Below are 14,191 nucleotides of genomic sequence, written 5' to 3' on the forward strand. Positions count from 1 at the left end.
TGAAGCTGCTTGCATGGCTTTTTCAACCTCCTGACCTCCTGAATCCTATTGCAAATGTATGTTTTTAATGTATTTTAGAGCTGTGAGTACATCAGAGGGACCCATAACCTTGGGGATCTGAAGACGGTTTGCCAAAAGGAATGGGTCAAAACTGAACCGCAATGCTGCAAAAAGCTGATCACTTCTTACTGTAGATTCCTCAAAGCTGTAGTTGCCAACAGTGGCTTTACAACAAAGTATTAATGTTATTAAGTGCAAATCATCAAATCATATAAGTACAATGTCAAAGGACATAAAGTGGGTAAATTTGAAGAGGATATATGTGCTGGAAGTACCTGAAATAACAAAAACGTGTTTCCCTTCACTGTATGGTACACATATTTAAACATAGGCCATGTGTACAGTAGAGTTTGTTGGTGCATAAACAAATCTAGGTTTTTCCAATCTTGATGACCAATAGATGATAAATGGTTTTCTTCCTCTCATGAATCCAGATTTTAACCGTGAACCCTTGCAAAACATATATGCAGTTATTATTACACTGAAACTGGAATTGTTTAATTATTACTGGCAATTTCAATAAGCAATCCCATCTTTTTGAATCAGACCCTTCATTTATTGAAAACTGTATTCATAACAACCACAGCATAAAAAAAAACGAAAAAGGAGAAAGGTGAACACGCTAAAGCATGACCATTTGAGCAGGTAAACATCATGAGTAGGCCAGTGGATCTCTTTATAAGTGCTTTTTTTCCTCTGCGGTAGAGTACATCAGCTATTCATCGCATAGTGACAAGCTCCGCAGAAGGGCGAGAGAGTCCAAGACAGAGGTTGAGGAGCTCTGAAATGGAATATCATCTCCAAACTGGGTCAAGTCTAACAAGGGTCAAGTCGTTCCAAGCGGGGGCAGGCGGGCAAAGCCCGTTGTTTATGCACATCTGTTTACGAGACGTATAAATCACAGCATACAAAAGAGTGAACATGCCCTCGAGGTAAGTGGATTGGTTTGGAGAAGGAGAAGCACGCCACACGCCGTCAACACATGGTATAAATGGCTTTTAAAATGGGCTATTTAACAGAAACACTTTCTTTTTAAGCATGACAACTACTCCGAACTAGTTTTACAGCAATTTAAAAAACATTACTACAGCCAGTGTTTGCCACAGTTCCACAAAATGAGCCATTGTACAAAATACTTGAGGAGCCCATACTGTTTTATGTACAACAGATGTTAGAATGGAGCCGTTAACCTTTCAAAGGAAATGCTGTCATTTGCCTATACAGGTTTCTCATAAGGTATTCTTTCATGAGTATTCGTTTATAAGCCTATCACCAGCGGCCTACAAACAGAACCCTCGTCTTCCCGAAAAAGAGAAAGAAAGATTACCCATTCCTTTCCTCAGGGCCACAAAGGTACACCACTGTCAGAGCTGATGTATGTTAGAGTGGCATTTTAACAATATTAGTTCAAAAGACAAACTGCCGCTGATATCCCACAAGCACAGATCTGGGAAACACAGGACCTAACATTTCTCCCTCTTTCCAAATCTCATTTCTTGACTTTTCTCTTCGCCTCCCCCCGCTAATCTTCAATATTAAATCCAGGGCAGGTTCTTTTTTGCCTAATCTAAGATAAATCTTTACATAATCCGAGATAGACCTCATTCCATGGCACTCCACCTTCCCCCCTGGACCACCCTTTAGTTACCATTTTGAAATATGTAGCAGATAATAAACCATGGAAAACCATCCTCAACTTTTCCTTCGATGCAGTATATGGGAAGATCTTGAACAGCTGACATTCACTCAAGTACGCCAACTCACGCATTCATCTTAACCGTCCCTAACATTCAAATTCAGTCTATTTAACAGTGGTGTTCCTCAAGGTTCACATTTTGGTCCACTTTGATTTTGTCAGAAACAACCACATATCTATCACATATCTTTAGAAATGTACATACAAACTACATTCATGGTCTGTGTTCTCGCCACACAGTACATGTAATAGTTCCATCTTCTGTAGTTCCTCCAAATTTTGTTGTAATCTTGGCTCCCATATTTCTCCTACATTTACCCATGGACCAACTTACGTAATGAGCGAGTTCCAGCTAACAGGGAGGAATTGTGATCCAGTCCACCAAAGGAGGCACCCGGAGGCTCCCACTGCCAGCACCACCAGGCTGGCTTTGAGAACTGCTCTGGGAGGCCGAGTGAAGTCAGAAGGCCCCATTGTGGCTAACAGGGCTGTGGTCACAACCAGGGTGAATAATATAGAGATGGCAGTGTTGATAGCCACAATCTGGCCAAACTTGGAGAAAGGCACAATCACGCAGAAAAAGAGCGGTACTGTGGAGATCACTGTGGTTACCGCGCTGGATACAATGGCAACACCCACATGATTGACTGCTTCCACTGTTCGTTGTTGACGCTTGGTTGATGGATCCTGTCAGACATAAACACACGAAAGCCTTAAAGATCTCAAACATCGGCAAGAATATTCCGTAGCAGGTTAGACGATGCTAAAATAATATGTTGGGTTTGTGTAAAGGCCTTATTAAGCTTGTACTGACATGGTGCCATTTTATACCTTATTAGTGGGAAACTAAGCTTAGGCTGTACTGTGTAAGATTTTCTTGTTAAAAACCAAAATGTGGTATTTGTCAGCTGCTATGAGTCACCTGGTAAAGTCTGAAATAATTGTCAGAGCCATAAATAAAGGTCAGAACCATCATGTTGGACCATGTGTTACATCTTCACAGAACATCACACACAAGAAAGCTTCAAAAAGAAGGTCCGCCTCGATTTTTATGGTGGTCTCAAATGCAAAATCAACATGATACTAATGAAGATATGATGATAATAGTAGATAATTGTTGTACACCCTCAGAAGACACAATATTCACCAAGTTCTGACAGAGTTCTCTTTGAATACACTTTCAACACACTCGCAATCATCAGATTCATCCACTCAGGCAGGGGTCCGAAGCATGACCCACATAACAACGTGTTCTACCACATGTTGCGTGCAATTCCACCAGAGAGGTCCCCAAATCCCAAAAACGTACATAGTGTAGCCTTAAAGTTATCTTGCTAAGTAAGAAATCCTGCTTCGTGCCTCAGGCCCCAGGGCACAAGAAACTATGTTTGTTCTTTTACATGAATTGATTCTTGACTCGAGCCTGAAGGAGGTTTTTGCATTTCATGAAATGGAGCCACAAACCAATATTTCTGCATTATTTAACAGGCATGTACACACATATGGCATTGAACAATATTGACTTTGCTTCTAACATAAGCTGTTGGTGTATCCAGGCTCTAAGATCATGCCTTACAGAGGCAAGCCTGCAGGTTTTTCAGTGACTAAATTATTTTCATTATTTAATCAATTTACTTCCAAACAAAATGGAAAAAATAGATTTTATGGCACACTTCACATTAGAGGGTGTCTGTGGGACGTTCTCTCCACATTTCTTTCATCTCCTAAAGCCGCCCACTGCACTCGAGGCAGCTTTGCGATAAGTGTTACATTTTCATCCCAAGCACTGCATCTGGTTTTAAATCTTAAATTGAGATATCTGGAACTGCAAGCATGTTTGTAACCATTCCACAGCTTTTTTTCAGCAAATGCCACATGATTTTAAACCGTCTAAGCGCTTTCATGTATTTCTCCTTTTCTAAATGTGTGTCTTTTGTGAAGAAACTATTCTAGGAAATATTTAGAGGAGCATAAAGGAGAACCATAGGAACTAGAAAAGTAAAGGAGAACATATGAATGCATTTATCTCCTAGTTTTGGTCCATACCATGTTGTGACTGACCACAGTTGTTAGATCTCCAGCAAGCAGATAGCCCTCCACCAGGTGCAGGCAGTAGTCCACAGAAGATCCCACCAGGATGGAAAGAGAGATGGCCTCCACTGCACCCATCTCCCAGCCCAGCCAGTACATTACTGCTACCACCAGGCAAACCACACCTGAACATATGCAGATTTTAGACAGATATATCACTCTTAGTGAGTTACATCAACGTTCATCTTTTCTCATCACTTAAAGGACAACAATATGGCAAAAACAGCACAAAATACATAAAATGTACCACAATGGTTAGCTTTTTTTGTGGATATCGATGACTTCACTGCCACCATTTAGGAACTTCGAGTTCACTTAGCTAGCAGTGCTGTGGCTGTGTGTAATGAGATAATAAAGCCATAACCAATCCAGCAAAGGCAGTAAACCACGTTTGTAAGCCTTTTTATATTTTTAAAGGACATCAGTGTATTTGAGTGTACTGACTTGATTTCATTTGATTTGTGATTGTAGTGATGACAAATAAAAGCTATAATCTAAACGTCTGACATTTCCTGTGTATGGAAATACCATGCATCCAAACAAAAAGCTCTATACAAGCCCGAATCACACAATCAGAACGGACAATCTGGAGTTGGAACGGCGGTGGTATCTCGAAAACAGCGGGAGGAGCAACGCGGCAAAAATCCGGCAGAAAAATAAGAATAATAAAAAAAGGAACAATATAAAATGAAGAGCAATACACCATAATTATTTGATAACTGTTATACAAATTATGTAGTTATGAGAGTAAGATGAATTGTGAATTGAAATGTGGGTCTATTAAGGGCTTAAAACAATGCAGAATAATCCCACGTGTCTTTTTTTGTCAGTTCTTTTACTTGGAGACGAGATCAGTAGTGCGTGTTGTAGCCTTGTCTATTTCTATGGACACATTTGCATTGCTTATAACCAGATATTGTACTGCTTTACTTTCCAAATCCGTGTCTTCCTTTATTTGACTCCTGACCGGTCGGACTGGCTGATTGAAAGTGTCTTTTCATTTCGAATAATTTATGAATTCATTACTTTTGTGTAATCGCCAATTGTGATTATATTTTCCAGCACTTATTAACCGTTTGGTTTGGTATATTGCATTAACATATAAATGAGCTGGAAATAGACAGAGGTTTCAAGGGCGAATGGTTTACACCATCAGCATGTTTAGCCAACAAGTGGCTCAGGTCCAACAGAACTGCCCATACACGCTAATATCCAATAGAACTGCCCGTACATGCTGATATCTGAACCTCTGAATAGGACCCTGTATGAGAAGCTTAGTCGGGCCTAATCAAGGAACGTATTTCGAGGATGTTTTATTGAATTTAGATACATACTCATGTATTTCAAGCCACATATTTACATGAAACAAGTTTAATTAAATTATTGCTTTGTACTTGATTCTCAAAATAATTTGTAAATCGCACTTAAACAGTTTTCAGAATAGCATCTTCTAAAAAGTGATCAAAGGAAAAACAAGGACGTTGATCAGTGAAGACGCACCTCATGCGAATAATTGCTGTAGTAAAGAAAGTTTTAGTCTGGTTAAATAGGGAGGGAGTAATTAGAGTGGGATATGCACAAATGTGCAGGGCAAAGTGTTTTGAAGCGGGAAACCATGCTAAAACATATTTAAGGGAAGTTTCTTACCCAGAATGCTAAGTAGGATGGGCAGCAACAGCAGCGGATGAGCAGTAAACACAGCTACAGACGCTATGCAGATGGCCAAGGACAGCAGCAGACTGTAGAGGGCGCTCTCCACACCTACAGCAGGAGATCAAAGGCATTAAGGAGAATTTAAATTTGATTGCATATTTTCCTCAATATCATGATCAAAGTAAATGGCCTGCTCCTCAGTATAATCCTTCATAATGATGGTCATTCGTTATAATAGCATAAGGCTAACCTCATTCATTACCCTATATCAGGGGTCAGCAACATGCTCTCTTTTACTGCGCTGTTGCAGCTCCACAGCAGAACTAGATGAAAAACAGGTTGTGAAAACAAAATGATCCTCCTTTGCAGTAAAATAAAGCTCTGCTGATCGTTCAACACAGTTTTAACAATAAACGGTCTGAACACTGGAGTTTATGCAGCTTATATTGGCTAATTCACCTTTTAACCCTGAGGTTTGGCATGCAGACTGCTGGTCACCATAGCAACGCAGATAATAATTACGCCTAGTAAGTAACGAAAAGGAAAAGAGAAAGATTTAAGAATGGACTTATTTGCATTTATAATCACTCCAGCTGGTTCCTGATACGTTTAATCTGAAACAAGAAACTGTCAAACACTAAAAAGTCATGCAGCTGAAGTCAGCATCTCATTCGCCAGCTTCTTGTTCCAATTTTCCCGTTCCACCTTAAATGACGCAGCAATTCCATTCTTTTTCTTAAATGATGCAGCAGTTCCATTCATTTTAGGTGGAACGGGAAAATTAGAAACAAGAAGCTGGCGAATGAGAAGTGAGTTCAGCCTCGTAAAAAAGTCAAACGTTGAGAGACATTTTATAAGAAACTGTTCTACTTTTGCAGAAAAGTTTCCTGCCAGAGATGCGAGAAAAGCAGCTATATCTGAGCTAAAGCTTAAAGCAGAGCAAAGTAAGTTTTCTTGTGTTTTTGTTAATATTATGTTTTTAGCATATACTAGTACATGAGTACATACTGAGACATATTTACAGCCAAGATAGTGAAACAGACTTAAAATGTTGTGGCTCCCAAGGTGGTTTGACTTTTGTTGAAAGGACAAAAAGGCTTTTTAGAACATTTGGGTTGCCGACCCCTGCCCTGTATAAAAACACTAGGGAAGCACTGATACAGAATTTCTGGGCTGATAATGATAACCAATAATTGACACCCTGTTTTGGTTGATATCGATAAATATTTTAAAACATGATAATGTTTACATGATAATCCAATATATGAAGTGCAGAACGCCTGTTTACCTAGCATAGTGCATTTACCACCACAAAGGTAATGCTGAATTTCCACTGTTCTTTACTGGATTTGCGCTAATAAATGATGGTGCATTTTTACTGTTCCACTGCCACATATAGCGGCACATATAGCCATCAGATTGTTAGGCAGAGTGAGTATATAAGCACCTCAGTCTTAATCTATAATCAGAATGTATTCAATCAGATGTAAACACAGCCAATGCTTTGGCCCATTGGTGTCGGCTTTATGGTTGTTTTTACCTTGCAAAGAGATAATTTGATTGGGAAACAACTCATTGTTATGTATGCAATGTGAATGAGCGTGTGATTGGATGAGAGGGTCAGGATTGTGTGAGGGATGTGTGGGAGGGGGGACATTGAGGGCTCGGCTCTGCAGCAGGTAACATCTGTGATGACCCTTGCTCTACGCCATTCAGTGCTTGCACAAGCAAAAACAGGGCACCACGTTATCAGCTGTTGACTGCAATTCTAATATAATGCTGAAAACCATAATTACATTTTCCCAACCAACGATAAATCATGTACCCCTCAAAGACACTTTACAATGTATTCTCTCTCTCTGTTTCTCGTCTTGTTCTCACTCCCTTTCTCTCTCAAACACACACACACCTATGATCTCCATAAAGATCTGCTTCCAATGTTGGCAGGTTTGGAACCCTCGACGCAGCGCTGAGGACTCTGGGAGTGATGCTAACTGTTCCTGCAGGAAACGCTCCCATTGGAGGAAATCAGAGTGAGTCTGGAATGAGGACTTCCCTTTGTAGGTGGTCTGGGTTTTCAAGACAGACAAAACAAAAATGTAGACCATAAACATTCAGCTTTACGCATGACAGACCAGTGTTACCTCCTTCTGCAGGCCCTCTAGTGGCCACTTGGATATTTTTAATAATTATAATAATTCCCCTGTTTTACTGTGTTACCCAGATTAACTAGGACATTATTTGCACGCTCTGCGTGAAATGTTGTGGCTCTTTGTTGAGCTGCTGGTGAGCAATGAGGGGTAAACAGGAAGGGGTGAGAATCCCTCGCTGTAAAAAAAACTATTTACACCTCTCCACAAAGACAGCTGTACTAAAGAGATAAAACAGACACTACGACTGCAGTTTTCTTCATATTTAAATACTACGTCAACAAAAATAGTATTTATATATGTTAAAAACTCTTTTAGAAATGTTGATTTGGTGTTAAGTAAACACAGACTCACTCATGTTGTCTCTCAGATACTGTTATATATAAATAATAACAATGTATAATAACAAAAGTAAAGGTTTATCTGAAACTAGACTAAAGACAGGAATCTCAAATACATATAACTGGGTCCTGCTTGGCTGCCCTGTATTGTGCCTCATTTTAAAAGCAGTCCAGGCTGAAACACTCCTTATAACTTCAGTGTGAGTGGGTGGGGCTAAACTGCTGTTGTAATGAATAGGCAGATATATTCAAATGTGTGGAATTCAAAAGTTTTTTTCAGCTAAAATTCCATATATGGACAGTATGGATTGGGGAGTGATATGAGCCCAATATCAATACCTGGTATCACATCAGTTACCTGCTCTTGGCTGATCGACTACAGGTAAAATGAGAAAACTGTGTGCATCTGATTTCTGACTGAAACTTATAGCTACAGTACAAAGGGCTGAACTGATTTCTGCTCTGAATTATTGTTTCCCACTGAGTTTGAAACCAAGTTGAACTCACTGACTCAAAGGCCATGGATATCCAGTGCACTCTGCCTCCCTGCATGCCCACTGCACCATGAGACAGCTGACCGGGCAGGAGGTTTGGCTCAGGAAGAGAGTGACAATCAGGGTGGAGGAGAGGAAGAATAGAGGAGAGACTGTTACCTGAGAGAGAGAGAGACAGCAAGAAAGACAAAGAAAGGGAGAAAAAGTGAGACACAAACAGAGAGTGAGAGAGACACACAAAGACACATACCGACCAGCCACTTCATAAAAACCACCTCCTTGTTTCTACGCTCATTGTCCATTTTATCAGCTCCACTTACTATATAGGTGCACTTTGTAGTTTTACAGTTACAGACTGTAGTCCATCTGTCTCTCTGTGTACTTTGTTAGCCCCCTTTAACCCTGTTCTTTATTGGTCAGGACCCTCACAGGACCACCACAGAACAGGTGTTATTTGGGTGGTGAATCATTCTCAGCACTGCAGTGACGCTGACATGGTGGTGGTGTGTTAGTGTGTGTCGTGCAGGTAGGAGTGGATCAGAGGATCAGACACAGCAGTGATGCTAGAGGTTAGAATTTCCACTCACTGTCCACTCTATTAGACACACCTACCGTGGTATGTTAAGTGGAGCTGATGGAGTGTAGAAAAAAGTGTAGAAACAAGGAAGTGGGTTTCAGTGTGGGTTCATATATATATATATATATATATATATATATGTATCACTCTTTTTCAGTCCTGTAAAGTTACCATCAACTCAGAAAAAAAAATGCAATTTGCAAATCAATCAAAGAAGCTTCTGCTGTTCTCAGAACAATGGACTGACCACTCCAGAGTCCAGACCTTAACATCACTGAACGTGTTTGGATTACTTGGATTGTGAGAAGCAGAAAATGCTAAACCAACTGACTGAACTTTGGAGGTATAAAAAATATCCCTGCAGATTTCTTTGAACAACTGAAAGCAAATCTCCTGGAATGGAAGCTGTAATAAAGGCAAAGAAATAAATACTGAAATATTTGGCCTGTTTAGTTTAGTTTAGCGTAATCTTTTGTTAAATATGTTTCTGCTTCTCTTCCTGATGCTGTAAATTGAATAACTTACACTTAATGGCAGTTTTGACCAGAAATGAAATAAATGACAGGTGGTATCTGACTTTCACACAGTACTGTGTACATATATATATATATATATATATATATATATATATATATTATATGTGTTTATATAAAGAGAGAAGGAAAGAAAGACAGAGAGAGAGAGAGAGATTTAGAGAGGAAAACAGGCCTGAGAAAGCGGAGAGGAACAAAAGAGCTTACAAAGAGAAGTGACCTCGGGTGATTTGATTTAATTTGTGTGTGTGTGCGTGTCTTTTCACCTGAAGGTAAACACTGTGCTCCGCCGGGCTTGACGAGCTGCGTGTTGGCGCTGATGGCTTTGCAGAGTTGGCATAAGTGACCGATTTCATTGAAAAGATCAAAGTCGGGATCATAGATCACACTGCCCTTTGTGGAGAAAGTCAACAAAAATCAATCAGAATGAACTGAAGCTGGAATCAAAGCAAACCCCACACATCTGCTGCATACTGACTCATTCCGGCCACTTCTTCAACTCCGCTCTCCAGCAGTGAAAGCGCTGCAATGCTCTGATATTGAATCTTTAGAATGCCAGTTACTAAAAGAGCACACAAAGCGTTCAACTCCCTCTTTCTGTTCAGATGCAGTCAGTAATAGTGCAGACATGACAGCTATTCTGGAGGCCTGTACAGCACATTCTTCTCTACGCATGAACAGGCTTGTTGGCAAAGGCATCGGCTACCCACAGAAGTAATTTAAGTTTCCATAACTCTAAAAGCAAACACAGTATTTTGGATAAAAAAGTTAAAGTGAAATCCATATCAGGAAATATAGTTCCAAAATTTTGGCATCCCTGGCCAAATGACATATTGTGTTGCAAATAAGCAAACACAAACTCTGCAGGTTTAAAAATAAATAAATAAATAAATAAATAAATTGTGGCATGTGCAAAAGTCTGGACAGATACTAAAGCTTGCAAATGCTTTTCGTAGCCAGCTAGTAGCTTTTCTCTTGTTGTTTTAGGAATTTTCACCCCACCTCCCTCGCAGAACGCTTTTAGTTCTGCAATATTCTCAGGCTGTCTTGCATGCACTGCATGTTTAAGATCTACCCCCAGATTTTCTATTAAAAACTGTGATGACCATTTCAAAAGCTTCAGCTAGCATTTCTTCAAGTACTACATGGTGGATTTTGGTGTATGTTTAGGATCATTGTCTTTTTGTAGACACCAGTCAGTTTTCAACTTCAGTTTCCAGAATTTGCTGATATTTAGTGGAATCCATTCTTCCATCTACCCATGCAATGTTTCATGTGCCACTGGCTGCCTCTCAACCCAATGTATAACAGATTCATCCCCATGTTTAACAGTTGGCAAGGTGTTCTTTTCATCAAATGCTGCTCGTTGTTTTTCTCCAAAGAAATACCTTTGGTGACCATAGGCAAAGAGTTCCATCTCTACTTCATCAGCCCACAGCACTTATTTCTAAAAAGTCTCTGGCTTTATCCAGATTTTGTTTTGCAGACATTGTCTTCAGACATTGACTTTTGTGATGAGGTCGCAGGTAACGTTTTCTTCTGATAAACGTTTAATGAAGATCCATCTTTGTGCAAGATTGCTGCACAGCACAACAGTGCACCATCACTGCTGTGTCTTTTAAACCTTCCTGCAAGTCCTTTGCTGTCATATGGGGGTTTTGGTTTGCATTTCTTGCCAGCATATGTGAAGTTCAAAGTGATCCGTTTTTTTTTTCGTCTTGCAGGTTTTGCCTTGACTTAATGACATTTTGGATAATGGAAATTGCAAGCAGGAATAAAAGATAATATTATGTAGTCTTCCCCTGCTTTTTAGGCATCACTTACTGTCTGCTAAGTAGTCTATACTAAACCTAAGGCTAAACTTTTTGTCATAGTGGGGTCAAAGTGCAACGTTTGTGGTGCCCCGTGGGCCAGAAACACAAAACTGTATACCGTATATAGTGTATACAAATAAAGAAGTTTTTTTTTTTATATGTCATTAATATAATTTAAAAATACACACTATAAAAAGATACATGGTATAAAAATATGTTCTCTCATTGGTTGGGTGGGGGGTAGGTTTACGGCAACTTTGTGGTCGGCCAAATCAAACATTCTTATAGCCAACTTTGGCCTGCAGGCCACAATCTCACAGTTATCAGATTATTATATGCTCGTATTCATACTGACTGACTGACTGATAGGTAAGGAGTCCTGCTAGGTACAGCTACTTCATAGAAGTAAAGATATTAATAAAGTTACTCAAGTAATAGTAAATAAGTCATTTACAGAAAAACTGCTTGAATAATTTTTTTGAATGACTTTTAATTAATATTCGTCTCACTGAAAGAAGGTCCAGTGCTCAAGGCTTCAAAGACTGTTTGTCTACCTATGCTAACTCTTAAGCTTACTTGTTAGCTGGACTCTCTTTAGAATAGTTAGCTTAGCTAGCTAACAGGCACTCACAATAGAGCACAGGAGACACAGCACTGGATTTAAAAAGAGCTATTGTGGTTGCTATTCTTAAAAACTCAGTAGCTGTTTAGATTAATTAGCCAGTCTAACTGCGTCTTTAGGAGTCATGAAAGCAGAGATTCTCTTAACTGCTAACTGCTCATTTTTTAAATGAATATCAAAAGGTTTATTATAAATTTTATTTTTTTCCATCTGAATTTACATGACGAAATCGTAAGGCAAATTATTCAGTAACTGCATATAACAAATGCACTTTTTTTATTTTATTTATTTATTTATTTTTTAATAAAAGCACCCCTCAAATTAACAGAACATGTGTTTTATGATCACACATATTTCTATATGCTTACAATTTACTGCTGAAAGCCAAAAATCTTCTGATCACTGAAGAGACGCCATCTGTTTATAGTTTATAGCCCAGTTGTTAAATGTTAACGTTAAAATGACATCACCCATCTATTTGACTGGAAAGAAGACAGTTACAGCTCTCATATGGCACCCACCTTTAGAATGTAGCTTATGAAATATGAAAGTTATGAAGAATATGACGGAGTATGTTTTGGAACCACCGGTGGTCCCAAGGAGTTGAAAAGGTTAATTATTCTAAAAAAAATCATTACAATTTGGAATTTGTTAAAATTTAATTTGTAACTTGTTGTCCAATAAGAGCCAACCCAGCCAGAAAAAACAGTAAAAAATATAGCCGCAAGCGGCAATGAGCAGGTTCAAGCATGCAACAGCAGTATGGGCCCTTCTGCAGGTTTCGCCCATTAGGCCTAAAAAGGCCTCAAGCCTTTTATTATATTAGGCCTAAAAAGGTCTCAAGCCTTTTATTATATTAGGCCTAAAAAGGTCTCAAGCCTTTGTATAGTAAGTCTTTGTATAGTGAAATCTTTGAATGAATAAGCCAAAATAAAAGACAAGCAGTGCAATTTTTGACAGAACATGTAATTAGAAAGTTGTTCATCTTAGTGGACTGAGTCACATGGCACCAATTATTTATATGTCGACCTTGTAATAACACTGTAATAGCATTTTTATTGATATTTCAGTGTTTTTGAGTGCTGAAGCGCCTCCAAAGGCCAATCTGGACCAAACTTAGCATACTCCATCAGAATCTCAATTTGTATAAATACTCAAAGTTTGGACAGGATCTGATCAATGACTGATGAGTTATAGCTAATCAAGCTAACAATGCCATGTATGCAGGAATTAAGTGATTGATCCACACGACCCTGAGTAGAAAAGTCAACATGTTTTTCATAATTATTTACCTACAGATGCCAAAGAATTGTTCTTGACCAATTTTGAAAAGATTGGATCAAAATCCTGAGACTAGTTCGAAAAGTATGGTTTTCAAACAGTTATTGATTACAAAAAAACTATACAGATTTGTAATAAACATGTATTTGCAAAATTGTTTGACAAATTTCAACATATCCAACTGTCCTTATAGATGCCCTTGTAGTCTGGCCAACTGATGCTGTGTGCAAAGTTTCATCTTGATAGGATGTACGGCTGCAGAGAAAATGCCTTGTCTCTGTTGCTCCGCCCCCTAATTACATATGCGCACAAAAATCGAATGGCTACCTCAGAATGGGCTACTGAATAGACCTGTCAAGTTTGAAATTTTTTGGCTGAAGGATTCTTGAGTTACAGATTTTTCAATTAATTCTAAATTATTTTGAATTTATCCAGAAGGGTTCATTTGCATATGGCAGCCATGTTGTATGGAAAACTTGTTTTTGATAATTATTGACCTTCAGGGTCTTCTGAATTTTTTGACACCAAAAACATGAGGATTGGGTGAAAATTGTAGGACTAGTTCACAAAAGTAGGTTTTGCATATTTGGCAATATTGGTAAAAATCTCCGTGGGCGGAGCTAAATGGTCCAAATAGCAAAGTTGTTTGTTTGGACCCAAGGAACTAGGAAAAAAATATGACTTAGCTGGCAAAAATCTAGTTTAGGAGTTATGAGGCAAAACTGATTTTCCTGTGCTATAGCGCCCCCTTGTGGTTGACTGTGCTGATTTCTTGCGCCTGAGAAGCGGGAAGGACTACTACCTATTGACCAAGTTCGGTGTCTCTAGGACTTACGGTTTGGGCTGTGCGTTCCGTTTCAGGGAAGAAAAAGAATAATA

At 39.0% G+C, this 14,191-nt stretch overlaps 1 protein-coding gene across 1 annotated transcript in view; it reads right to left on the reverse strand.

The window, feature by feature from the left end:
* Positions 1-594: 594 nt before the first annotated feature.
* disp3 (dispatched RND transporter family member 3) overlaps positions 595-14,191 on the reverse strand; it is a 78,923-nt gene continuing 65,326 nt past the window's right edge. Inside the window, exons 16-21 of the mRNA XM_036578511.1 lie at positions 9,862-9,988; positions 8,499-8,644; positions 7,410-7,569; positions 5,495-5,608; positions 3,803-3,972; positions 595-2,443 (exon numbers count right to left, since the gene is read on the reverse strand). Coding sequence (XP_036434404.1) covers positions 2,087-2,443; positions 3,803-3,972; positions 5,495-5,608; positions 7,410-7,569; positions 8,499-8,644; positions 9,862-9,988 — 1,074 coding nt within the window. The 3' untranslated portion in view covers positions 595-2,086. The remainder of the gene's footprint in view (positions 2,444-3,802; positions 3,973-5,494; positions 5,609-7,409; positions 7,570-8,498; positions 8,645-9,861; positions 9,989-14,191) is intronic.

The sequence above is a fragment of the Colossoma macropomum genome, unplaced genomic scaffold (genome assembly GCF_904425465.1).
Source record: "Colossoma macropomum unplaced genomic scaffold, Colossoma_macropomum, whole genome shotgun sequence".
Lineage (NCBI taxonomy): Eukaryota > Metazoa > Chordata > Actinopteri > Characiformes > Serrasalmidae > Colossoma > Colossoma macropomum.